The sequence below is a fragment of the Pygoscelis adeliae genome, unplaced genomic scaffold (genome assembly GCF_000699105.1).
Source record: "Pygoscelis adeliae isolate BGI_AS28 unplaced genomic scaffold, ASM69910v1 Scaffold4, whole genome shotgun sequence".
NCBI lineage: Eukaryota > Metazoa > Chordata > Aves > Sphenisciformes > Spheniscidae > Pygoscelis > Pygoscelis adeliae.
In genome coordinates this window covers 149927-176936 of record NW_008824986.1, presented here as the reverse complement: position 1 = coordinate 176936, position 27010 = coordinate 149927, and the positions used below count along the sequence as shown (strand labels likewise).

Below are 27010 nucleotides of genomic sequence, written 5' to 3'. Positions count from 1 at the left end.
ATAGAAAAAGAAATTATTTTGCGTTCCTTGCAATTATCAGCCAACAACTTGATTTGATATCTACCAGATGTTCTCTCTTGTCTCTTGCTGCATGTGTCTCAGCCCTGGACCCCTGCTCTGCCTACATCAGCCTGAATGAGCCCTGGAGGAACACAGATCATCAGATAAATGGTTCCCACGGCCAGCCGACATGCGACAGTCAAATCGACGGGGAGTGGTATCGCTTCACTGGCATGGCTGGCGATGCTATGCCTACCTTCTGCATCCCGGAGAACCACTGTGGCACCCATGCTCCCATTTGGCTGAATGGCAGCCACCCGCGAGAGTCGGATGGCATCGTCCCACGCCAAGCCTGTGCCAGCTTCAATGGGAACTGCTGCCTTTGGAATACCACAATTGACGTCAAGGCGTGTCCGGGCGGGTACTACGTGTATCACTTAACCAAGCCTAGCGTTTGTTTCCATGCATACTGTGGGCGTAAGTAACTGCTGAAATTGCTTTTCTGAAACCCATTCATCCCCGGATGCAGGAGAGGTAGTGAGCATCTGTATACCTGAGAGAGGTGGTGACTGGTTTCTGGCTTTCTTACCCAGAAGCATGTCAGGTGATGCAGTGCAGATGGTGGCCTGTCTATAAAAGATCACTTAGACTGTTTCATCTCCGTGAATTCTAGCCTTTGTTCAGCTAGCGGAAATCTTCCGTAGCTGACCTGGCCGCAGTGATTTAATGCTCTCTGTGGGCCCGGTGGTTTGTCTTGGCATGCTACCAAAGCCAAAATTTGCATCTCTGACTTACAGTAATTAAACTAGATTGTTTCTCATCAGCTTCAGTAGTTCAGCTTTCCTAATGTGGGCTAGGTCTGTAACTGATGGACTAAACATAGGGTGTGAAGCTGATGGTACAAATACAGTATTTTCGTTGTATGCTCAGTGGTTTGTGCTGACAACATTCCTGCCATGCCCTAGATTTTTATGACATCTGTGATGTGGTGGATTGCCAGGGCGCCTGCCTGGACACCAGTGACTGCACGTGTTCCCTGGGGACAACACTAGGACCTGATGGACAGACATGTCTTGGTAAGGGTGAAAATAACTTGTGTCAGTTACTGATGCTTTCTTTCCCCTCTGTTTCATTGCTCGCATCTCAATCCATCGTCTTACAAAGCAGTATAAGAAAGGAAAAGTATTCTGAGAGGAGTTTTTCCCCCTTGCTGCCTAGAATAGAGGGGAACATGTAAATGGTTCCAGATCTCTCCCCACAGGGTGAGATATGACATCCCATGATTGAATACATTCTGGTGCTGCTAGAGCTACACATGTACAGAGGCTAGATTTGCTTTCTGCATGGTCCAGCTGTTGAAGGCAGCAGCTTTGCTGTTGGTAGCAGAATCTCTTTGCAAGATCACGGTACAGCTTCATTGGTATTCAGGAACGGCTGTGCAGTCTGTGATTAGAGATTTCCTCTCACCCGCTCTCTTGAATGCCTCTTTTCTCCAAGAAAAGTTTTGCTGGCTGGCGTAGGGCTATCCACTAAGCTTCACCATACTTATTGCCCTTGTGGGGCATTGTTCAGGACCTGGGGTTTCAGGAGAGCCAAAGGATTGCAGGTCACAGCACAGCCTCAGTGGTTCTAGGCAGTGTGACAAGGTGGTATTCAGGGGGCTGGCACTTGGTGACTGCACTGGCAGAGACTAACATGACCAGGAGGGAGGTGGGGGGCTGTAAGTGAGAACAGAGTGGGGAACATGGGCTTCGGGGATTTGTGAGGGAATCCCTATGAACCCCTGAGGGGAGGATGGCTATGGTTGTGTGTGGTGCTAGGGGGAGAGCACCTGGGCTGCGAGGTCTTAGGGAGAAGACAGTCTGTGGGGCAATGCAAGGGGCTGGGAAGGGGTGGCTGTTAGGGTGCTGCAGAGCCACACTGATGGATGGGAAGAGGTGGTGTGGAGGGAGGAAGGGGTGCTAGTGTTCAGGGGAAGTGCCATCTCATCTTTGTCTTTGAGGCTTGATTTGGTGGAGAAGTTGAGAGCAGAGTTGGTCCAGCATGCTGCGTGGCAGATGAGTTTCTTCCATACGGACCATAGCTGACAAAGCAGGCATGGGTGGTTTCTTTCTTCACACTCCTCATGTCTGTGGGCATCAGGGTAGGGGCCGCAGTCATTACAACCTGTGGAGAGAGCAGCCTGGCCCTGCTGCAGATTTACACTTGCTCACACCGGTTCTACAGAACGGTTTTGCTAAAGCGGCTCCACATCTCCGTGGGTGAGAGTGGCTGACTTAGCTCTCTCAGCTAATTAAAAGTATCTATTGGCTGCTTCTTTGCAAGACTTCCAGGCACAAAAGTGCCCTTGACAAGCACCAGCACTCAATAAATATGTGGCAGGCTCGCAGGAAAGGATTTCCTGCAGCAGGGAGGCATGCAGGAGTCCTGAGCCTGTCTGCATGTGCTGGAGCTGCCTTCATCCCCTCACAGCCAGGCCGGGCAGGAATTGTGCACTGCTGCTTCTCTTCATGATAACCAGATGGCACACCACCTCAGCTGTAATAATCACACTGGTTTACCTACCTGTAGCCTCTCTTGTTGTATGGATCACTCATCTTTCTAATGACTTTCTGTTGTGCTGAGTAATTGCTCAATCACATATCTGAGAGCAACCTTGCCGGCCTTCCAGAGAAACCAAACAAATCTGTGTTAGCCTTTCCTATATGGAGAATATTCTTCCTTTCCCAGCTCACCTTGAGAGGGGGGCTGAAGATGCTGCAGCAATGCTAAGCAGCTCTGCCTGTGAACCTCCCTGTGCTAGGCTGACTTCTCTTCAGTACATTATATGCTTTGAATCCCGGATCAGAACTGCTGATCCTAAGTTATATTTTCATTTGCAAACTTACTTAGGGGTTAGATTAGGTCTTTGACTTTCCATCATGGATCCACCAACTCAGTGCATTGCCTTTGACCTCTTGAATACCTGGATCCATGTTGGACTAAGCTACGGTTAAAATCAGTTCAGCACTCTCCCGACCCAGTCTCAAGAAAACCAGCCTGTGTCCCAGAGGTGCTGGTTGTCACTGGTGCAGAAGAGCAGGGACAGGTCTGCTGTGTGAACTTGGAGGACCGGCAAGGTGAATTGCTGGGTACAGCCCTTGACCAAGCCAAGCTCTAGGACCTTCTAACAGCATCTCTATGCCTTTGCCAGTAGCCCTTTCCCTCTTCACCCTCTGTTTTTAAGCAGCTGTAGTTTTAATTGTTAGATGGGGAAGTGTGGAGCTTGTCACATGTGTGAAAAGGTAAGTGTCTGTGTCTGTCTCCTGGATGTGCTTCCTGCCTCCTAAAGCAGGGTACCAGCCATTTCTTTGGCTAAAAATACTCAATTCACGTCGCTTGTGGAAGGAGGCAACACCACCAGCTGCAAGCTGCGGGTACTGTGTATGTGTGGGACCACTTACACCTAAGAGAGCTCATCTCTGACCTGTCTCTTAAAATGGTATTTTCCTTTTTCCTTGGTTTTAAGCTTCTGACATGTAGTAAATGGTAACTATTTTAGTGAAACCCCATATGAACCTTGATTGATAACCTCAGCATTCTGGCCTGCCTAAGAGAAATTGTTAGTTTTGTGGCTCAGCAATAGCAATGACTGTCCCTTCCTCTCTATTTGATTCACTTTTTGCACGCAGAGATTAAATCAGGTTGAAGAATGAGAATCTCAGAGAACAAAGTAGCTTTCAAAAAAAAAGACAGACATAGAGGAACTTTAGCCTTTAAAACAGAGCAAATTAGGAGGAATCTTCAGAGCTTTACCAAGAGATTCAAAAGCATATGCTGTGCTTTTTCCCCAATAAAGGCCCTCAGCACCCTGGAGGGCTCTAATCTAGAGCTGAATGCAGCCAGCACAGAAACGTGACACAGGTGCTATTCATGGGTAAATTGCTTTAGGTTAGAAAAACTCAGTCCAGGCCTATTACAAGGTTATTCTGCAACCTTTATCCAGAGTCTGCTCCAGAAAGTGTGGGATGCCAGCTCAGGCACTCCTCTTTCTTCTGAGCTGGAAAGGTAGGAGCCACAGCTCCTACCTCTGTGGAGGGCAGCAGAGGAGCAGAGCAGAGCAGGGGGGGCTGTCATGGGGCAGTGAGGAGCTGAGTCCTCAGAGGGAGTAGCTCAGAACTGAGCTCTTCGTCTCATCTTTGGTACAGAGTGTCTGAGCAGCTAATGGTTGTGGTGGCCTCTGCGGCACCAGTGCCCAGGTTAGATTTCACCATGGTGAGCTGACATTTCTGTTCTGCAAGAACACCTGAGCTTTCCAGGACAGGGAGCAGTCAGAGCTGGGGCAAGAAGCTGAAACGATGAAATTTCTTATGTCATGACTTTTCTTGGGGAAGCTTCATGGGGTTCATTGAAATATTTCGGTTTGATTTCAGCTTTGTTTATACGTTTACAGCTGTTTTTCATTCTTGTGTCTTTATTTTGAAATAAGGGTTGAATCATTTAAAATCGCTGTAGGGTAGTTGGCCACATGTAGCAGTAGCAGGTGTGATACAAAAATAGATAGGGTTTATTTTTTACTGATTCTGGTATTCATCTAGTTTTACCATGCAGTGAAGTCATGTTAACTTCATTTTAATGTCTTTGTGAGCGGAGAATAGTTTAGGATGAGAAGATAAATGAAAACATGAACTCCCTCAGTGTGTGGAACTGGTTTGGAAGTTTCCTAGTGGGACTGTGTCCATTTTCACTCTGAAATGGCTGCTGTGTGCATGCTGTCTTTCCCCCCAGGTCTGCTTTGCTCCTGAGTTAGACACAGCATGGCAAAACACTCTGCTACTGTCAGTAGATAGCGGTCTTTAGCATTTAGTGGGGTCACTCATCTCTGTTGCTCTGATCCAGGTCATGAGGCCAGGAAAGCCAGTCCATGGTCTCACCAGTGCTCCCATGTAGCAGCCGCTTTTTGCCAGCCATGTGTTTACTAGGGGGCATGTTCTGACAGTGTGTTTTTTGCAGATGAAAATGAATGTGAGCAGAACAACGGAGGCTGCAGTGAATTTTGTGTTAACCTGAAGAACTCCTACCGCTGTGAGTGCGGGATCGGGCGCACACTGGGAAGTGACGGGAAAACCTGTGAAGGTGAGGTTTCTGCTATCACAGTCTGCTGGAAATGATATAAATCATTCCCCTTCCCTTGCAGCACTAGTTCTCTCTTGGCTCCTTGCAGCTGGGATTAAATGTCACTCATATCACTTCTGTGCTTGCCAGTGGTGGTGTTACTGAAATACCCTTCTAATCAAGCAGAGAAGAGTCTCCTTGGTGTTCTCCCAGCCTTGTTCATTTCTGTTAGGATTTGCTTGTATTTATCTCCATGGAGAGAGAGGCAGCAATGGATCTGGAAGATTGGTTGTCCAGACAGAAATAGTTATTGCTGGAGTTGCTGGGATTTGGCTCTGGAGATTTGTATGACAGTTGTGTGGGGGCAGATTTAGCACTGCTGGTTTTTGACAGCTAGCATTAGGTATGGGGTAATGTCATGACATTAGACTAGAGTATGAGGATCGCTTAGCCTCCCAGGATAGAGGTTGAGGAGGAGGGGATGCCTGTCTGTAAACAGAAGCTAGATTTGAGATTAGGGCTACATTTTGACTGCTTTTTGTAAGTAGTTAGTTGTGGGCTCTGCTGTGTGCAGCTGCTACAGTTACTTCCCAGTGGTGGCACAGCCAGGTTGAAAGCCCTTGATGAGTTTAGACTGGTAGCTTAGCAGGGCCTTAAAGACTAAATTGTAAGTTTGATCTGTTGTCACTAATAATGTACAAACATCTTTGAGCAGAAATATGAAAATCCAGCAAAAATTGACTTGTTCCTGATGTTTTCTGTGGTCAGCTGTGAAGAGCACTGTGGCCCCTCACAGGCAAAGCTGCTGTGTTGTATGTTCGCAGATACTGTGGGGCTTCAGACAAGAATAATAGCTACAGATGTGCCTCACTTTTGAGCTACCTGATTGCCAGAACTGAATATATCTGCAGCCTGCATGCAACCTTTCATTAGCTGCTGTGTGGTAGACATCCGTGGTGCGGGGAGAGAGAGAGAGAGGGATTGCCGTTGTATTTTTGGGCTGGACTCCACCCTTCTTTATGGTTCACTGACAGATGGCTCCAAGCTGCAGTTTTTGTCCCTGTTTTCCCCCTCTGTGATACCAAAGCACGTTTCATCTCACTCCTGTGAAAATCTCTCTCAGCTCTGTTAATAAAACATCAGTCATCCAGACAATGACACTTCCCTGGGGAAAGCTGCTGTGCAGAGTGCTCCTTAAGTACTTGTTGTGTGGGGCCGAAAGTGATCTGTGGGCTTTGTCCCTTCCACAACCAGCACTGAGCTGGTGGGTTGTCACGTAAACCAGCTGTGCTACACAGCAGTTTTTATTCCTGAGCACTGCACTCTTCTGGCAGGGCTGGAATAGTCTGTGCTTGGAAACTCGTTTGTTTCTGCTGTTGCCGAAGTTGGATTTTAGGGCCTTTGATATATCATTTAATTTCCCCTTCTGTAAGAAGGATGTGCTTTTCATGAGTTTAACAGTGCTGCTGGGGATTTTTACAATCTTGTTAGTGAGTTTTATTTCTAAAGATGTGCCCTCAGCTTTGTGAGCCATTAGAGTATGTGATTTACTTGTGAGCTACCTCACAGCTGTTGCTAAAAAGAACAAATGCAAGAGATTTAGCTTGATTACATGAGCTGGTGAGGCTGAGTAGGGTTAAGAGTATCTCAGAATTTCCCTTATAATGCTTTACCCATTACTTTGACACGTGTTCAGGCTGTTGTTTTCCATGCAATGTGTAGGGTTGAATATGGGATCTCTATTCTTTTATTTACGTTTCAGTGAAAACAGCACAGTCATTTCTGATGGCCGGCTTAGGGAGAAATATTTTGTATTTATTATTTGTTTATATTACATGTACTATTGTTTTACTGAGAACATCTAGCAGTATTCATCCCAAAGGGTTAAAAAAATTAAGCAGTGAAGATTTTTTTTTTTTTTTAAATCATGATACTCTGTTATTTTCTTTATAATAGAAAACCAACAACAACCAGAAATGGCCTTACTTGCCTTACATTCTGAAGATTTGAAAATCTATTTCGATGACCTGTCAGGCTCTTTTCTGCAGCTGTGGTGGCTAGGAATAAGTTTTACACAAAAACACAGATCCTCAGAGAATTGCCTCACCTGAACAGAAAATATGTAAGAAAAGACATGACATCCCTCAGTTACCTGTGCTGCCCTCTCTCCTCTGCACTTTAGAATGGGGGAAAGTTAGGAGGGGAATCAACCTTACACTGTGAACTTGTGTTGCTCTGTCCCTGTGATAATGCACCTCAGGGCAGCCAACCTCTAAGCCTAAAACTGACAAACTAACAAAATTCCTGCTAAACAAACTCCTACAAGCAGAGTTTCATCCTCAGCCTACAAAGGGGATGCAGGAATCCAGTATGCCCCCTCCATCACAGCTGGGAAACCCACAGGCAAAGAGCGAATCATCTTCTCTGTGGTGTTCCCTGATGGGAACAGGAGCTGGCTACTTGTGAGTCTGTCCTCCCCAAGACATCTCCCCTGCAAATCTCAGGGCTTTAATTCTGGTTATGACTAAGGGAGTGAGTATGGTTCCACATGGTAGAAGTTTTAAGAGGATTTTCCTTCCACCTTTTTGAAGTAAGAAACAACATAAAAATTTAGTTTAAGGGGACGTCTCAGAAGTTACAGAGGGCCAAGCTGAAGATTGCCTATTCAGCCTTCTTATGTATGCCAGTTATAGCATGTGATTTAATTTGGTAAGCTTTTTCACAGAATTTCTTGTTAACTTCATGGTGAAATGACAAACACAGGAAATTGTACAATTAAAAATAGGTTTCCACTGCATTTTCTTAGAAGCAAGCTCTCACCGTGCTGTTGCCTTTGAGCTCTGCGTTGGTCATACTGTTTGTGAGTCAGCCAGGAGTTTATGTTGGGGCCTGCGTAGCTGCCACACAGCTGCCTGAGGAGCAAGGTGCGCTGATTTTCCTTTCCTTTCCAGAAATTGAAGGCTGTCACAATAACAATGGAGGCTGCAGCCATACCTGTATTGAAGTGGAAGACACATACCAATGTGAATGTCCGAGAGGACTTGTTCTGTCAGAAGACAACCACACTTGCCAAGGTAGGTCAACAAAATCTCCCTCACAGCCTCTGTCCCCTGGAAGTCAGAAGTATGTCTGAAGGAACTGTTCTTCTTGTTTTTGTTGTGTTCCCTTAGTCTGTCCTTTCCAGTTTGGTTAATGGAGCTTTGTCATTAATGACAGATCATCCAAAACTGAGAGCCTGGAGACATTGCTCTTTTAACCAGGCAGGAGAACAGAGACACAGGACCCAGCTGGGTGCATCTTGTATCACAGGCAGTTTTGGCAGTGTTCACTTACAATTAAGATTGCTTAACATCTCCCATTATATTGCTCTGCTTTAGCTGTGTAGGCCTTTGACAGATCTATGCTATTAGAACTGAAATTTTCCATGCTTCAAACGGCTTTTAAAATTTCAGCTAAAGTGGTTCAGTCCCTTCCAAGAATGGGGTTAAAGAGAAAGGGCTTTTTTTGCCCAAATATCTCGGTAGCCATTCCGGTAAGCATTCCTATGTCTTGAAGCAGGGCACTAGTTCTGATACTAGGTGTTTCTGCTGTCCCTTTGAAAAGTGCCCAAGATAGCATCTGAAAATTGACTGTTGCTTCTGCTGCATAGAAGCAAGGGCAATGCTATCCTTGGAAGACCTTCCATCTGAACTTTACTCCATTCCTGTATGCAGGGAGTTCTTCTTGCCAACTCACTCGCACATGGAGCATGCACATGGCATAAACATGTTCCCTGTTTTGGGTTGCAAGAGCTGAGCGAGATTTCCTTTGCAAATACATCCAGACTCCCAGGGGTCAGTTTAGCTCTGTAGCAGTGAGTGCAGGGAGCAGAGGATCAGGGAGAAGTTCCCGAGGGCATTGAGAGTTAAGCAGAGGGCCTGTAGCTCCTCATGAAATGGCTTCTTACAAGCCAGGTCTTGGACCCAAGATTCTTCTGGGTCTCATAATCCCACAGCTAGCTGAGCCCCTGAGGTGCTGAAAGCATTGTGCAGCCTGTGTCTTACAGAGAAGATGTCTACTATGATCTGCTGCTGAAGGGACATTCAGTCTAAACTGTGTGCTGAGGAGAGCTATGTGGGCTTGTGAAAGGCAGAGGTAATGCTCTCTGGTGGGCCTCATCTGACTTGCCTGGCCACTTTTTAGACCTGCCAGGCTCAGCACAAAGCTGGAAAAGGCATGGTACTGCCCTGGTAGAGACAGATCTCATAGCTCTCTGCTTGTGTTCTGCCTTGGTGGCCCCATGAAGAACCTGTGTGGTTGCTTTCAGACATTTCCATGAGAATTTGCTATTGGGCTGGACTCAGGCCATAGTTAGGGCAGGATCTAAAATGCAATAAGAGAGAGTCTGTCATGGGCTAATTCACTTGCACTTCAGATAATACCAATGAGCTGGTGTTACCTGGTGTGCTCAGAATCTCCTGTAGTCTGATGTGTTACAAAGTGCCCAGACATCAGTTAGAGGAATGGATCCAGACTTCATGGTGGCTGGCAGGGCAGGTATGCCTCAGAGAGGAAGTTGGAATGGTTCCACTTGATTAAATTTCTGCTTTTTAAGCTTTTTAGAAATGCAGGGCACTGTTTTCAGGGGTGAGCACTGCACACTTGGGATTCAATAGTGCTTACTGCTCCAGCAGAGCTGGGTGGGGAGGAGGAGAAGGGGATTTCCAAGAGCTGTGATTATACTTACTGATTGAAGGTCTGATTGATGGATACAGGCCAAAAAAGAGCAAAGTTCTTCAATCCTGGCTCCCTGAGGCAACCCCAGCAGGGTTAGAAGGCCATGCATTTCCCAGCCAGTGTTTCTTCTTCTGAGGCTGCTAATGAGAGCAGCAGCACTGCTGGGTGCCAAGCTGGGGCTCGGGATATGGCATCTCATAAAGCAAGATTGCTTGTTCTTTTGCATTTCATGAATTTATGTCCCCACGCAGTGGTCTGCAATTTTGAGCAGATATGACAGAATATATCTGGAACTGTACCTCACCATTTTTTATGGCATCTAATCAGGTTTATAGTGGTACAATTAACAGTGCACGGCAGGCACAGTTGCCTGAAGCAATTGGATCTGCAGCCTATCAACCCTCCCCTGCACTGCCTTTACATTCAGAACAAACATTAATAATCTTCCACAGAAATCACAGCCTTGGCTGCAATTCTCCCACAAAGATACCAGCTAACGAAATGCTTGGAATTTTGCAGGCCATCCTAGTACCCCATCTCTTTCTGAAGTGTGATGGTGAAATGCTTTTCTCCCCTCTCCCATGCTCAAGCCTTGTGTGCAGCTAAACAGGGTACAATGGTGTAGTTTATTTGTGTTTGTAGCAGTGGTTCAGGGCTCCCCAGCATCAGAAAGCCTGTTCTACTGAACAGTCTGTGCAAAAAGATAACCCCTGCTCCAAGCAGGTGTACTTTGAAAGGCCAAGGAAGGAGCCACAGGCTGGACAAGGAACGTGGTGCCAACAATAGCAGACAGCAAAATGAGAGTTGGACTTGCCACAGAAGCTTCCTACCAGGGTCAGGGTACTTGCAGGCATTGGTGCATAGCAGAGTTTAAAGTGGTAATGAGGAGGGGCTTTCCCAGTACTTACAGGTGCTCTGTGGTGTGTGAAGGTGAAGAACTGAAATGTCTGACTGGCAAAGCTGGGGTGAGGCTCTCAGGAGCCTCGCAGGCTGGGGTGAGCCCAGGGCAGGGATACAAGAGATGGATGCTAACAGCAAGTCAGGAGAGTGCAGCTCTCTGAACGGATGCAAGAAGTTGTGAATAAAAAAGGATTCCTTGGCACACAGGATAACTCATTTCTGCTGTGCATCTCAGTCCCGGCAGTCGGGACCTCATCACTTGCCCTGGAATAACATGTCGGCATATAGTCATGGCTACCTTGCCAGCTCCTTTTCAGCTCCCCCTACAATGCTGTTGCTGGCAGTCTGTCTTGGGGGTATCAGGCCTATTCAGAGCTGAATCACGCTGATGCAACGCAGTCTCTCTGCTTGCAGCACCACTGTTAAATTGGTAGAACTGAAACACTGTTCTCAGTCAGTATTGATTACTCTTCTGTGTACAAATGTCTAGGGTGATCTGAACTACATTACCAGTTACTCTGAGATGGTTAGTATAAGGAGTTTCCCAGAGTGTTTTCCCAAACAGTGATGAGTTGGCTTGAATCAAAAGTGGGTCTGCTCGCAGGTCTCATTTGCTTGTTTCTGTGCCCAGGTGGTGGAGTGCACACAGACAACTCCTGCAGTGCCAGAGCAGAGGTTAAATAGGTGTCTCCTCTTTCTTCCCCTTTGTGACAATCAAAGACATTTAGAAACAGAGATAGCCTCAACCAAATTGGTCCTGAACTTTGGAGAATTGCAGTTGTGATCCAAACTCTCTGCCCTGAATTACACCTTTATAAAAGCATTACATTTTCTAATTCATCAAGGAGTCACTAGAACAGTGAAGCTTTAAATCCAAATTGAGCCAATCAGTTCTCCAAAGGGTATTCATCTCTGCATTGCACTGTGTTCTCAAAGTCCCTTCGTCCCCTTGTAAGCTTTGCCATTTGACATGCTCGGTTACTCCCGCTTACCTTCTACTGCGGATGGAGGAAAAGTTAAGGTAATTCTTAGTCCTTTAATTTTCTGTTCTAACCCAGCAATGTCATTATGAGACCACATTGCTTTGGGCACGCTGCATACATTTTAGCATATTACCTTGAAAATATTAACTTTTAATAAAAAAATACTCCCTGCAGGTACACAGTAGCTGTTACAAATAACCTTAGCTGGGACATGAGAATTTTTTTAAGGGACGTAAAAGACATGTTTTAGCAGTGTGCCTCGTATCCTGGATCTAGAATCCTGGATTATATAATTAACTTGATCAAAACTAAGGGAAGGCAGATCATATGAATGTCAAGGATTGGGACTGTAATTAATTTTAGGAAAAAGCTTGGGGAACTAGTATATTTGCAAAAAGTTTTGTCATGTGATTTTAAAATATGATAAATGGAAATTCTGGAGGGGGTTTGTTTTTCTGGCTGAGAAGAGACCAGAATATATACACCAGTATGCTTGTCCTGTATCTAACTGAATAGATACATATACACCCAGGGAATATATATAGCAATTACTTTTTCATTGAAGATTATTCCCTCTTTTTTCCTTTTTCATTTTGTCCAATCTCTGTTTTCTCCACTTCTTATGTAATGAAATTTTAATTAAAAAAAGTTCACATGGAGATCTCTATTAAAATTCAAAGGCTGGAAGGAGGTGGAATGAGTGAGCTAATTGGGTTGGTTTGTCGGAGCTGCGTTTATTGCTTATAAAAATATTATTACGGCATTTTGAGGTTCTTCCATTTTAGCTTGACATCTATATGGAATTACTCTGCCTTGTTTTGACATGTTCTGGGTTTGATGTAAAACCTGATAAAGGGTCTTAAAAAATGACTTTGCCTGGGGCATTGTGAATTTGATATCCATATCTGGGAAAGGCTCTTCCCAGGACATATCAGTGCAAGAGATATCTATCAAACCTGTGCTGAGTATTAAGTATAGCTGGAAATACTGCATAGCTAAGTTTCTGCTGCAAGTACAGCGGTCATCTTCATCGTCTTTTGTGGTGTTGCTGCGCCAGGAGAATTTGGGGCAGTGGTAGCGCAGGAGGTTTGTGTTGTGTAGATGGGAATGTAAGATAGGTAGTTAGATTACTATGGTTAGAAGGTATCATAAATGTAGCATATGATTGCCCTTTCTTTCCCCCAGTAGTAATTGGTATAGCCCTTCCCTACCTCCCTGACACTGATACTCCCTGATAGTTTTGTAGTGCAGACTGTTTTTCTGGGGACTTTTTTTGTAGTTCCAGTGCTGTGCAAGTCCAGCTCTATTGAGGTGAGCATCCCAAAGGACCTGGTTGGAGGCCTGGACCTTTCCCTCATCAACACTTCCTGCAAAGGAGTATCCAATGGCACTCACGTCAACATCCATTTCTCCTTGAAGTCCTGCGGCACTGTTGTAGATGTATGTATAGCCATTGCTGTCCTGTCTCTTGGGATCTCTCAGATTTGGGGACTTGGCTATGGCTTACTTGGGGAACAAAGTTGATTTAGCTGTACCATCAGAGCAGTTTCCTGTGTTGCCGTGCAGCTGGACTCAGACTAGACCTTGTTCCATCTCCTCTCCAGTGGTGTGCGTCTGTCAGCATGGGTACTGTTTTCTGCTCACCCAGCGCTTCACAGAGGCAGCTTCACCATCATTTGGGTGCAGAAAGTGCAAGTGGTGTCACTCTTCACCCTCCTGTTGAGACAGAATCTAGTCCCCCGATAATGTTTCAAAGGTTATACTGGCAACTGGTCAGGAACCAGAGAGCTCATCTTAGCAGATGGGTAGCAATTGGAAGCAAATTCCTCTGCTTTATGCAGGAGTACAGTGCATCGAAGTTGACAGCAAACTGATAAAGGCCCTTAGGTCATAGGTAAGGATGAACATCATTCTGGGTGCAGCATATAAATTCACAAGCTGTACTTTCAGTGGCTAGTTTATGTCTAAGTTTCCTGAAAAAGGTAAACTCAGCTGCTAGTCAGAACTCAGAGCAGTCTTTCTCAATGATCTCCCCTTTCCCTCAAACTCCTTTCTTTGCTGCAGGTAATAAGTGATAAAATCATTGCCACCAATCTGGTGACTGGCTTGCCAAAGCAGACTCCAGGAAGCAATGGGGACATCATTGTCCGCACCAGCAAGCTGCTGATCCCGGTGACCTGTGAGTTCCCACGCCAGTACACCATCTCCGAAGGTTATGTGCCCAACCTCAAGAACTCACCCTTGGAAATCATGAGCCGCAACCAGGGCATCTTTCCCTTCACCCTTGAGATCTTCAAAGACAAAGACTTTGATGAACCCTACAGGGGTGCTCTTCCCACCCTCAAGCTTCGGGACTCTCTGTACTTTGGGATTGAACCCTTGGTACATGTCAATGGCCTAGAGACACTGGTAGAGAGCTGCTTTGCCACTCCCACCTCAAAAATCGATGAGATCCTGAAGTACTACCTGATTCAAGATGGGTGAGTTCCCTCCGTTGCTGGCTATTAGACAGGAATTGGCAGTGGGGCCAAGTTGCATTGCCTGTGTGACACAGGAAACTATCACTTCCCCACAGCAGCCTGTCTGCTGTGTTCCTAGCAATCACCAGCAGCCAGGCCATCAAGCTGAAACCACCTGTCCTATCAAAAGTGATTGGGAGCAACAATGGGAAGCAGTGAAAGAGGTTACTCCAAGTGCAGCCTTTACAGGACATGTTTCCCTGTAACTAGCTTTGTGCATAATTGAGTTGGCTCCAGTAGAAAAGATGTCCTTCCTGATATTCTCTCTCTGCCAGCCTGCAGAGTGCCAAACCAATCGGCACAACCCCCCCGATGGCTATGTGCCACTGCCATGCAGCCGCTGCAGCAACTGGAGCAAGTTTTTTAATTTTCCCATCATGGCCTTATTACAGCACGAGCCAGATGACTCCATGCTGGTCCTGGTTGGAGCTCCAGGAGCTCCCCTTGCTTTGCTGTCTCTCTGATGCCTGTCAACACAGTAAGTTTAGGGTCCCTCAGTTTGGCTGTAATTTTCTGAGGCATTTGGGTTTAGTGATCTTTCCAGGATATGCTAGTGAAAAACTCAGGGTGGATCTGTGGGTTCACTGTAACAGGTTTTGTGTCAGAGGTTTGGGGAACATTGCTGTGGGTTCTACTGTGGCTCCTAAGATGGACCCCTGTTTTCAGACACTTGTTTGGGTGCTAACATGACAGTGCCATGGTGCAACGTTGCTGTGGAGTGTTTGCATCCAGCAGTGCCTGGCAGCTTAACCAGACAACACTGTGGAAATGTTCCAGTTGGGAGCCAGTCTGCTATCCTCTAGGGAGGAAAGTCCGACCAAAGTAATATCTAAGACGTACCCAAGTGTCATAGCCCAACAGTCAAGGGACTGTGCTCATATAAGTCCTGTGTTCTCTCTGCCAAACCATCTAATGAGGACAACAATTATTTCCTCAGCTGCCAGGCTAAATCATCCACTGTTACAGCTGGTGATGACAAGTCCTATGTGATTGTCTTGTAGCAGAAGGGTCTTGCAGAGTACAGTACACAAAAATCCCGTTTTCATTTCCTTCTGACAAAGGTTTCAGCATTAGCTTGCCTCTCCCTCCATCCTAGGCTGCAGTTCTTCTGTGCCTGGACATTTCTGGGGTTCATAAGCAGATTTGTAATGGAAGGATTGATTTATTGACTCCCTGGCTTGGCTTTTCCTGTGTACCCTTCCCAGAGTCAAGGCTCCAAACATTCATTCATTTCCCACCATGAGTGAAAACGATGGGCTTCAAAACAGTGGCCAAAACCTGAGCTGAACAGAGAAGGCAGAAAATGTCATCTCTTGAATTCACCACAGCACTAGCTGGAGGATTTATGGCACCAGCAGCCCCTTTGGTACTGTTATCCTGCAGAGGGCATTAAAACTTCACTGAAGGGAGAAGTGGGCTGGAGCCGGCTGGCTGGAGCCTCATCCCGCCTGCTCCGCTCTCCAGCTGTCACTGCGGGCCCCAGTGTCCCCAGACATGCCAGCCCCCGTGCACTGTGCTGTATTTAAATTGGACCGCTCACTTAGACCAAAGGCTAATGGTGTGCGATTGAGCTAACTGGAGTTCTTTGTCTCTCTGTGTGCTCACAGCAATTAAAAAGTAAAATCAGCTGAATACACTGCTGATTTGTCTCTGCTCCAAACAGTTCTGTAATAACCCAGTTTCCTTCCATCAACCCAGCCCCAAAAGCCCACGGCAATAAAGACGGGATTTTTAAATCAGTTTGATTATGTAGGATCAGACCTGCAGGAGTTAACTGTAGCTTCCAGAGGGAAACGCTGTTTAAATTTGAGAGGATATACCTTAGACTGATGGATGGGAAAATTCTCTCTCCTGCTTTCTTCCCTGCTAATTCCCTGCCATCTCTACTCAGCAAGAGGTGGGAGCTGCCTTCTGTGGGACACCTCAACCCTCTCCCTGTGCTGATGTGACCTCGCTGGAAATCAGGATTTTCCCAGATCCCTCCCTGCAGTCTCTGTAATACCCCATACTGCTGCTAGCCCAGCCAGCCAGCCCCAAAGCAGCTCTCCCACTTCTGATCTTGTTCTTGCTCTTTCTCAGAACAAAAATAAATAAAAGGCATTGACAAATTGCATAGGTGATAAACATCGCAGCTCTCTGGGGCATCTGGAGCAAGGTCATGTCACTGAGGGCAATCTGTTGTAATCTGATGGGGTCAGGAGCTGTGATTTATCTGAGCATGACGTGGTTAAGGTAGTTCCATTGCAAGGCTCATCTCGTTACACCTCGGGCTGCCTCTCATCTGTAGGCTGAGGTGGTTATTTTATTCTCCAAGCCCTCCTTTCTACCTTGCAACCCCCCAGTAAGAGGGTCAGAGCACAGCTCTCATGGCACAGCCACTCTCTGCTCCCCTAACCTGAGCACATTATGAACAGGAAAGGGTTATTTTCACCATATCCTGACCAGGGTCACTCATTTTCCTTCCACACCTGTGCTCCCTGCCCCTTCTCACCTCTCCAAGGTGGGAAGCAGGGTCTGGGGTTTTCCTAGGAGGGTGGGACGAGGTATGGCTCCACGCACAATGCGAAAGGGCTTGACCCTGTGCCTCAGGAGGTTTCTGAGCTCTTTTTGTCATGCCGCAATGCATTTGTTGGAACCCTCCGTAAGACATACTTAGGGGCGTGGTAGGGGCTCCACGTATCCCTGGTTCCTCCTTGTTGTTCTTCCATTTTCCCTCTCCCTAGCCCCAAACCAGTAGATTTCTTGTCACCAGTGTGGAGAACCTTTGGAGAACCTGGGATTTAGGAGTCAGTTTGAGCCAGTGTCCGAGAAGCATCACAGTTTTTATGCTCACAAATGAGGACATGCCTATGAGTTGACTTTATGGCCTCAAAGCTTGGCCAGTCACTTATGAAAACTCTTTAACTGTCATTCTTTACAATCAGATGCCTTCAGGAATGCTACTTTTAAAAGCAATTTTATCCTAAGTAACTTAGTAACATCTAGTGTTTGGCCTCAAGGGGGAGGAATCTGTGTCAATTTTTCTAGATGCACAGTATTAATTTATTAGCTCCCCTTGGATGACATTTATGTTTGCCTCCCAGGCAAGTTAACTAGACAAGCACTGCAGACAGGGATATCCCTTAAGACCATGACCTCCACTGGCTGAGAAAAGCTACAGAAATACATGGTGGTGAAAATAATGCTGGGATCAGACGAATGCTTTGTGCTCCCATGAGCATACACTGCTCTATTGCACGTAGCAGAAGGGTGATTCTGGGAAGGATTGCAGCAGGCTGCCACCCACGGAGCCGAGTCAGCCGAACAGCATAGAGATTTCCAAATACGTGTTCTAGTGAAAGCAGAGCTACATATAGATGTGGGGTTTGCTGCTGTTTGATAATCGAACATGCCAAACGTCAGCATTTCTGACAATGCCTTACATATTTCTGGTGCAAAGATGGAAGCTAAATGTTGCTGCAAGAGTAGGACTTTCAGCTGTCACACCATTACCTCTTGTCTCTTCCACCACCATTTTTTTTTAATATCTTGCGAAGTCCACATTTCTGGAATTAACTTGCTAGAAAGGACAAACTGCATTATAATGCAATATAAAAGTAGTATGTAGGCCTCTCAAAATGCCTAAAGCTTTGCAATAGGCAGCAGTAAATATCAAGTCACCGTAACTTTTTGTCTTGCTGTTTCTCTGTCAAACTCTAAATAGGCTGTAATAGTTTATAAATAGGCTGCACCTGAAATACAACTTGTTATAAAAGTAGTTTATTTTCTTGCAGTTCTGTGACCTCTTGCATGACTGTGTAGTGCTAGTGATGGAGAAATTGAAATTATGAATTTTAGCTGTAGTGAATTTGAGCTGCCCGATCAAGTTCAGAAGGAAGAAAAATGTAAATGATGTAAAGCAAAGTAGATCTTGATTTTTTCTTAAGTATAATCTGTGATATTTTAGTAACGTGGGTAACAGCTTATTCATTTTAACTGTGATTTATGTGCATATATATGTGTATACAGAAAGTACATAGTACATTATATATGGTATAACAGTTCTGTTGATCACTGCAGACTGTTGCACAGGAAGGTGAAATGAGGACAAACTTGCCTGCAGCTCTCTGGCAGTCCCTCTGCTGATGGGACTGGACCACGTCCTGCCAGCTCTCTGCTGCTGAGCTGTTCGTTGTCTGGAGATGCTATTATCATCGCTGGTGTTTTTCCCTATCATTCCCAAATTTTCTCCTGTGGCCAAAGAGGAAGTAACATGGATGGTAGCTTAGCTTGAGACAGCCAAGCCCTTCTTTCCTTTCTCTGGTTAAATAGGCTGGGATGTTTTTTCTCTTTCTTTTTCCATTTCTGGGAAACCCATTAAAGCCTATCCCTCTGCTTTCCTCAGCTGCGTTTCTGATGATTCGGTGAAACAGTACACGTCAAAGGACCATCTTGCCAAGCATTTCCAGGTTCCTGTGTTCAAGTTCGTGGGCAAAGACAACAAGGTAAGCTCAAAACCCACCTCTTAGACATTGCATCAGCCCTGATCTAACTGGAGAGTCTCAGCACAAAGTTGTCTGTATTAGAGTGCAAAGGAGAGGAATGCCTGGCCCAAGGCAGATGCTGCTGTGCCTGTCCCAGCAGTTGTGTCTTTCAGGAGCCTGACACAGGTACTTTAGGAGACAGTGATGAAAACAACTAAAATTAAATAAAATATGAAGGAAGTTGTGGAACGTCAATGCCATAGCAGGTTAAAATCATTGTTGTTTCCAGGATAGTCTTAGGAGACCCTTGTACGCTGAGCGAGAAAAGCGTTCCCAGTCACCAAACAGAAACCCGGGCAGTTAGGCACATTCCACAGTGTCCTATCTTTAAAACAAGACAGTTTAGTTTTGGATCTCTTCAACCTTATACCTTCTCTAGCTCTTGTGAGTACAGATACCAGGTTTCCAGATACAAGGCCACCATACTGCTTAATTCAATGTGAAACCAGGCCATCCAGGCTGGTGGCACTCTGGGGCAGAAGCTTTGTAGTGGGAGGACAGTTGAATGATAACGCCACTTTCCTAATGCAAATAGCTTTTCTTTTCTGTGCTAGAAGAAATCAGGTCTTTCAGTCACTGTTGTTATGCTCAGCCAATGCTGCTTGCTCCAAAAGGCATAAAGCTGTCTCTCCATCTCCTGGAGAGCCTCAGTAGGGTTAAAATGGATGAGATCTTTCAAAATTCAGAAATTTCGCTTGGCTGTCTGATTGCCACTGCTACCTCCAACCTGCATCCTCCTGGCCTGTACAATGGATTTTGCTTCAAACCTCACCATTGACCAAATATTCACAAATATTTGCTTCCCTAACCACTGCTTGCAGGGATCTTGCTTACTCTCCTTGTCATTTAGAGGGCAAAGAGCATCAATCCTGTCACTGTCTGCCTTTACTGTGCAGAAAGAAAAGGCAGCTGTCTCCCTGCCATTCGTGTTCTCCTTCTCCCCTCAACTACCAGTCTTAGCTCCTCATCAACCTGCCTTTTCCTCCTTTGCCCTTCAGTCTCCTAGCTTTATGTTTTCTCAGCTCGTGTCAAATTCTCTCACACGTTTCTATCAGTCCATTTCCTTGTGAGGCTTCATGTGTTCTTGGCCTGCTTCCTACCATGCAGCTCCTACCAGTCCATGCGAGCTCTTCCAAGCTTAATCCTGGCATTTTCCTCCCTTCCTCTGGAGGATCATTTCACGCCTTCATATTTCCTGTCTAGCCCTTGGCTAACAGACAGACGCCATGCTCTGAGGTCTCAGCCAGGCACTCTGGAAAACGTGCCCTTTCCTGGGCACACAAGAAAAGAGATGGAGCAGCCAATTTGGCTGTGGATGGTGATGGTGGTTACAGGCCTTGTTGATGCGGGGACAGAGATGCCTGTACCACGGGAATCGTGTCGCTCGTGCTCTCTGAGAGCTGGCAGTGCTGCCAGTCTGATTACCAGAGCTGTGCATTGACTTGGCCTGCTGTCTCGTCACCCTCCAGGAGGTGTTCTTGCATTGCCGCATCCTTGTGTGCGGGGCGCTGGACGAGAGCTCTCGCTGCGCCCAGGGCTGCCGGAGACGGGTGCGCAGGTCGGCTGCGACAGAGGAGGAGGAGGAGGAGGAGGAATCTGGTCACGTGGCAAACCACATCCTGACAGGTGGCCCGATCAGAATCGACTTTGACGACTAACAGCCACCCACTGCAACAGCATCTCTGCATGAGACCAACCTTCCTTATCAGTGCCTTCTTTCATGGTTGTTTGAGAAACAAGGGGTCCCTGAACCTCAGGACTTGTTTCCCTAGCCGCGTGATGATTATTTGTGAAATATGTTGGGCACATGAGGCAGCCCTCTGAGTGCAACCCAGACTGCAGAACAGTTTGGTTTTTACCTGCGTTTCTTCCCAACAACCCTTGCTTTGCAGGCCTGAAGTGCTACACGACTTTGTCTTTTCCTACATCCACCTGCAGGCTCCACAGGACTGTTTATCCTTGACTAAACAAATGTTATTCAAGACCCTCTTTCATCAGACAATACAAATAGTATCGTAGCTGAACGTGCTTGCTATGCAGTTCTGTGAATAATGCTGAAGCTTTTGGATGTGCTGAGATTTTGGATGACCGTTAATAAAAAAATGTATAAAAATATATATCTCATAATGTGTAAGCTCCTTGGACCTATAAAACAGTTGTCATTACAGGCAGCTAAAGCTTAGATCGATCACAGGCACATTTAAATGTTATTTTTAAATAGTAAAAGGTATTTAATAAAACTTGATTTTTTTAGTGTCTTTTGATAATTGCATGCAGTTTAACAGTTTTTCCTCTTGTATTTGGTGTATCATTATTGTTCTCCCTCTTCTCCCCCCACCAAAAATGTGGTGCCTTTCTTAAGTGCTCTAGCACCTTGATTGTAAGAAAAAGACCATTAAACATCTATAAACATCCCCCCACCAGCGTGCCACTACCAAGTCTTTGTCTGAAAGTTGAAATGCATTACCCTGGTCTAGAGAGGCTGTGGCTCTGACAAAGGAATTAGAGGAACGCACATTAAGTATTTATAGCAGTCATTTGTAACGTGGGTAGGTTGTCCCCAGTGAGCCTGGTGACAGGAGACATGGCAGCCTTGTTTGAGTGACTGTGTGCATTCGCAGTCTCCTGGTGGGTGAGAGCTGGCTGGAGACGCAATTACTGGTGATGGTGGCAGCATCGTGCTTGTCAGGAATCCCTTTGGGCCGTCAAACTTCTTCCAAAGAAAATATAGTGGATGATCAGCTCGGGCTCCTCTGGGCTTCATTCAGGAGCAGGAGCGCTGTGTGGTGAAGGATGAGAGATGTGGTGTGAAAGGAAGGAAGCACAGCGAGCGGTGAAGGACAAAGTAGGAGAGGCAGGGCTGGAGGGTGAGAGAGGAAGGATCCGTCTCCACCGCTGGCTGTGGCACCGCAGTGTGTTCATGAGGTTTTCTGCAAGAAGTTTCACAGTGTGCAGCTCTGTCCTGTGTGTTTGGAGGTGTGCTGGAAGCCCCCCCTAGTCTGCACTACCCATTTTCTACTTTGGTTGGAAGCAGCCAAATCGCTGCCAAGGCCAAAATTTGTTGCTGCTCTCAAATGGATGGGGAGTCCGCTTGAAGGGACCATTTAGAAAGGAGTCACAAATCACCTCAGCAATATTCCATTTCACAGATTTATTTCTTCTGGTGACTGAGATTCCAGTGAGGAGTGGGCATTTGATGGGCTGGGAGTTTCATGATTTTTCTAAATGGCTTCATGGCTGCTTTTCCAATTTGGGAATACGTGTGTGCACGTGTGTATGTTAGAATAAATGAAAATGTTTCTATGATGATAAGTAGGTATAAGTGGAACGATACTTTTCATATGTTATCTAACCATATGAGAAAGAAAAAGAAATGAAAAAGTCTCCTTCTTGCATTGCCGTGCGTCTCCTGCTTCTGCTGATTCACGTCTGCGTTAGGACCACACAGGCAATTTCCCGCTGTCATTTGTTTGTTCAGGCAGCCCCTGCTAAATATACATGTTTTGATAAAACAAGAGCTGGGAAATGAAATTAATTATCTGGTGCCTTCTGGAGAGGCAACTGGTGGTTTTTGTTCATCTCAAAGGGATGTGGGGGAGTGGTGGGGGAAGAGGTTCATTTTCTAGCTTATTTCAGTTATTGTGCACATTATTTGGTTCTTCCTGACAAATTCATACAAAGCAGCCTTTCCGCTCTGAAGCTTTTTACTTAAATAATCTGTAAGAGTAATGAGGACGAAACACTGGTTTGTGTGGCCGTGTGAATGGGGCAGTCTGGGAAGGTGTTTAGTTTGCTCTGCAAGCACGATAGTAGGTCTACTATCTGCCACTGCCCTGTGGCCATTCCTCCTCTGGTGCAGAGGTCATGCCTCCTAGGCACAAACAAAACCATTTTTCCAAGTCTTTTAGCTCTCCCCAGTTTACCTCTTGCTTCCATCTGTCTTCTTTGTCAGCATTACAGCCTGGACATGAAATCAAAGGCCAAACTCATCTGAGAGCCAAGGGATTTGTGTGTCTGTTCAATTTGGTCTGCCACGCCATGGAGTGGGAGCAAAATGCCCTGCACAAGCAGGCAGTGCGTGTGCGAGAAGGCACCATACCCGACCAGTGCTCCCGAGGGTCCGACCAGCACTGCCAACCGTAGTTCCAAGTCCGAGCTGCATCCGTGCTGCCCGACGGGTGTGGCTGGTGTTCTGGCTGGCGCCACCTCATTCTCTCTTAGGATGTAAAGTGAAAGTCTGAACATGGGATGTCCAGGAGTAAACACCTATTACCTGCCAGCCTAGTCCCTGCTTTTATGTCCTCAGCAGAAACACAGAGATTGCTGTTTGAGGAACCATTACTAGGAGAGGGCACGCTGGCTGAATGGGTTGAACATCAGCAAGAGTTGCAAATAATCCTGCCAATACACAAAGTCAACAGGAAGCCATCGGGTGAGCACAGTGTCTTCTTCCTGTTCAGAGCAGGGTGGAGATGAAGATGACCCAGGGTTTGTGCATTGACCTGGAGAGTCCCGTGATCAGCTGCTTCAGTGGCTGTACACCACTGAGTAGCAGGAGCGGCGCGGAGGGGAAGCAATTTTTAGTTTGGCTGCAGAAGTTTTACTGTAGTTCATGCGCTGTTTTCTCCTACACAGGATTATGTGGTGGTTTTTTTGAGTCACTGCCATCACTTGAAGGTTCAAAAGTTTGCTTGTAGAGCTGCTCATGGGGTTTTTCAGATTACCACAGCTTAACTTTGTAGTGAAAAATGCACTTAGCTGCCCTGCATGCAGCCATCTGTAGTGTTTTGGGATGAATGGTGGAAAGCATGAAGAAATTATGATTTATATTAGTGGTGTCTCCAAAGCATCCGTGTGCGGACAGAGAGATTTTGTTCAGAACCCTTCAATTTCTCCAGTGTATATCATCATCTGTCATCAGTTACTTGGCCTGGCTTTGATCTGATATCACTTGAACTATAAAACACTTTAAGACATTTGCCAGCCAGTCGGCTACTGAGTGTAGACAAGATAGATATTTTTTTTTTTTTTTTTTTTAGTTGTGTCATTTAATCATAAGAGTATGCTCACGTTTAGAACTGGCAACAGGCACCATTTCAGCAACGAAATACAAAGTTTGGAAAGTGTCTGGAACGAGGAACATTTCCTTCCCATCCCTAGCCAAAAATATGTGTTTCTTAGATGGATAATCAGATTGTCCTCATGCTCTGATAGACACACACTGTGATGAACCTTTGCAATGCGGTATTCACTCTCCAGTGGCATTAGCACAGCTAGGAAAGGATGTCATGGCATCTGATCAGTGTAAATTAAGGTTCTCCTTAATGAAAAACATCCCAGTAGCCTTCATGCGGTCACTTCTGTTTTCCTGGTCTTATAATGGTGGGCTCTTGTTTCAGTCTATCTGGGGCCAGATGAATGTCTCATTGCTGTTCACTGTAAAGCAAAGATGACTGGCAAGAACAGGAATACGGGGCTTAAATAATTTATAGCTTTATGCATGCATTTAAACACAATCTAGAAGAAAAGTAACTAAGACTCCTTCCATTCTTGTTAAACCAAATTTCTGTAGCCTTAACTTTTCTGTGGCAGATGGAAGAACATAACCATAAATATGTTTGCAGAAGTCGCTAAAGTATTTATGTGGCATGGCATGCGCACCCAGTAGCAACTTTCTTTCAACAAGAAACACAGATGAAAGCTGTCTGCAGATGTTATATGTAGATGAAATTCCATACACCGCTTTAAATTCTAATTCTGCATGCAATAAGATCTCCCGATAGCAGATGGAAGTATTAACCATGTTTTAGAAAGAATGCCGTCTGAGGCTGCTGATTGCTCCTCAGCTGGCAGTGTCTCTGTCCCACAGAGGTAGCATGTAAGCCCCGCCACCTGACAGATAAGCCTCCAGGATTTTGAATATCTCATCCAAGACAACTGTGAGCCTCCTGTTTCCCTTGTGCAAAAGATGGAGGTGGATACCCAGCCATTTTGAGTAAAAAGGGATCCTAAGGGAAAAGCTTTGTTAAATGATATAGGAGGAAAATAATTAAATAGATCTGGATGACACCGCAAAAGAAAAGCAGCTTCCTCTCCGGGGACTGTGGGAGACTGCTGTGATTTCACATCTCAGACGTGATGGGCTTTGGTCCCCTTCTGCCCAAACATGAATTGTGCCTGCATCACAAACACTTAAAGTCCTTCTCATGCTTACCAAATCCCTGGATGTTTTAAATCGCTTCAGGATCCACCAAGTATTTAAATAAGCAGGGTTGTCAGGTTGTGTAATGATAGGATGGAAAACGTCAGGGATGGGTGTGAGCAACATACTGAAAGCAAATTACCCCTCTTCCGCAGTCTGTCACCAGTGGTGAAAAAATGTAGATAGTGTGTCCATGGACTGGGATTTTCAGGGGTTGCAGAAACCTAATGCCTTGCACTGCAAATTAGGGAGTTAAGGGGCGGGGGAAGCTAATACATGTGTGTCTAAGGCAAACAGACAAGTGAAGCCCCTTGTTTATAACCAGCGCTGCATCCTGCTTGCCTCTCCTGATGAGTCTGTAGAGAAAATTGGCATTGGATCATTCAGGCTGATGGACTTGGAAAGGGGTAGGGCTGTTGAACTGCATCTGTGGTGGACAGCAGGCATCACTGCCCTATATCCACAGGCTGTCTCCCCTTTTGCTGCCCGCTGCCCAAAAGCTGTAGTTGATGTATATTGCTTGGCCCAGGTCCCCCCATCCCATGCTAGGCCAGAGGACTGATAGAAATCACTGTGCTGCAGTGCTGTATCGGAGAGGGGAGACCTGGCAGCAGGCTCGTGGAGGCCGGGAATCTGTCCTTCCTCACAATTCATCTCGTTCTTCCTCATTGCAAATGCAGGCGCTCCTTTGGCTGTTCATGAAGGGCCGGCAGCCCAGGGTCCAGACGGCATTGAATACTGTGTCTGCAACGGATTCACAAGCTGCGGAGAAGGAAAAGATCAGGCAGGTAAGTAACAAATGAAAGCACCCTAGCCTGAGCCCTGCACTGAGTTGTGTGGTATTTGCAGTTGGAAGCGTGGGCTGTCTTTTTCTCTCTGGGTATTGCATTTTTATAAATCCAGAGGTTCCCTTCTGCTGAACTGAGGGCTCTTTTCTCCCTAGGGTGGCACCAATCTGGCACTAACTTCTCTCCCCCCTAATCTCCCTCCTTTCTTGCCTCTCTTGGGCTTTTCTGGTTGATGGATCGTTTGGGGCACTGCAAATAGCACTGTTTACCAAGCAGATTTCCCAGAAGACCTCCACACCACTGTCTTTCCCAGCTCCCTCTCCCCACAGTTGCCTATAGCCACTACTAACCAACCTTTTCTGCTTTTTGGGAGTTACAATGCCAGCTGCCAGCCAGTATGAAAAATCCTACTGTGGTTGCAGCAGCGGAGCTGTTGATATGGTCTGTCTGACTCCTAGCCCCTCCTCTTCCCAAAACACAGGCCCGAAATTGCTTGTCAATAAATAAATAGGTTAATACCAGGTCTTTTAGGGTTTACTCACTGGCACTAACATTGATTGCTCACACGCGTAATAGATTTGGGAAGGCCCTGCCTTTGGGACTGTCTTCTCCCGTCTCAGTCTCCCTGATCACCTTGTTCTGCTCCTGCTGCTTTAGGAGTCTGCTCGGCCGGCAGGCGTTGGAGAGGCTGTAGTGAGCCAGTGGGGAAATTGAGGCTTTGGTTAACTGGCACTGCTGCAGCTGGGATGTTTGTGCCCATGTAAGGGGAGTGCAGCTGCTCTTCCCCTGCCTGCTTTCTCTGAACTCCAGGTGACTCAATGGAAAGGATCCCAGATAAAAGCTGGGATGGCAGTGGAGGAGGAGGACTGTGTGACAGGACGTGCTCAGAGCAGCCCTGAGGACAGGGAGCGGCAGGTATAGAGCACAAGGCAAGAGGAGGCAGAGCAAGGGGAGTAGAGGATGGCTCAGAGGTTTGTTTGTGTTAGCGACACTTGTGCCTCCTGCGGCAACCAAGTCAGAGATGCTGAGGAATCTAGTCCTGCTTGACTACAGGCAGCGGTGGCTTGGCTCGGCCAAGGAGCGTGGGCTCTGCTCCACCTTAACTCCCTAGGATCTGTCTGTTGGCCTCACTGCTGCAGGCAGAAAGGGAAGAAGAGGGATCTGAAAAATTGGCAGGGGAAAATCTGAAGAGATAGGAAGAGGTTGGCTGCATGAGGACCTGTAGATAAAGGTGACCATGAAAGATTGACTGTACTTGGCCTGTAGCACTTATATCTCAGTCCAC

At 46.2% G+C, this 27010-nt stretch overlaps 2 protein-coding genes across 2 annotated transcripts in view; one reads left to right on the top strand and one right to left on the bottom strand.

Moving 5' to 3' along the window:
- The first annotated feature begins 108 nt into the window (after positions 1–108).
- OIT3 (oncoprotein induced transcript 3) lies at positions 109–20577 on the top strand. Its single transcript, XM_009325782.1, has 8 exons — positions 109–477; positions 966–1076; positions 4993–5115; positions 8046–8168; positions 12973–13133; positions 13758–14173; positions 18597–18696; positions 20205–20577. The coding sequence occupies exons 1-8, from the start codon at positions 234–236 to the stop codon at positions 20391–20393; spliced, it is 1467 nt and encodes a 488-aa protein (XP_009324057.1). The 5' UTR covers positions 109–233; the 3' UTR covers positions 20394–20577.
- A 5003-nt stretch (positions 20578–25580) lies between these two features.
- PLA2G12B (phospholipase A2, group XIIB) overlaps positions 25581–27010 on the bottom strand; it is an 11163-nt gene continuing 9733 nt past the window's right edge. The window contains exon 4 of the mRNA XM_009325781.1: positions 25581–25699. Coding sequence (XP_009324056.1) covers positions 25581–25699 — 119 coding nt within the window. The remainder of the gene's footprint in view (positions 25700–27010) is intronic.

Excerpts from the sequence above, each read along its gene's own strand:
- OIT3 (XM_009325782.1), top strand. The coding sequence starts at position 234 with ATGGCTGGCGATGCTATGCCTACCTTCTGCATCCCGGAGAACCACTGT. Across the intron at positions 13,134-13,757 it reads CCTGCGGCACTGTTGTAGAT|GTAATAAGTGATAAAATCAT; the intron begins GTATGTATAGCC and ends TCTTTGCTGCAG. Across the intron at positions 18,697-20,204 it reads TCGTGGGCAAAGACAACAAG|GAGGTGTTCTTGCATTGCCG; the intron begins GTAAGCTCAAAA and ends GTCACCCTCCAG.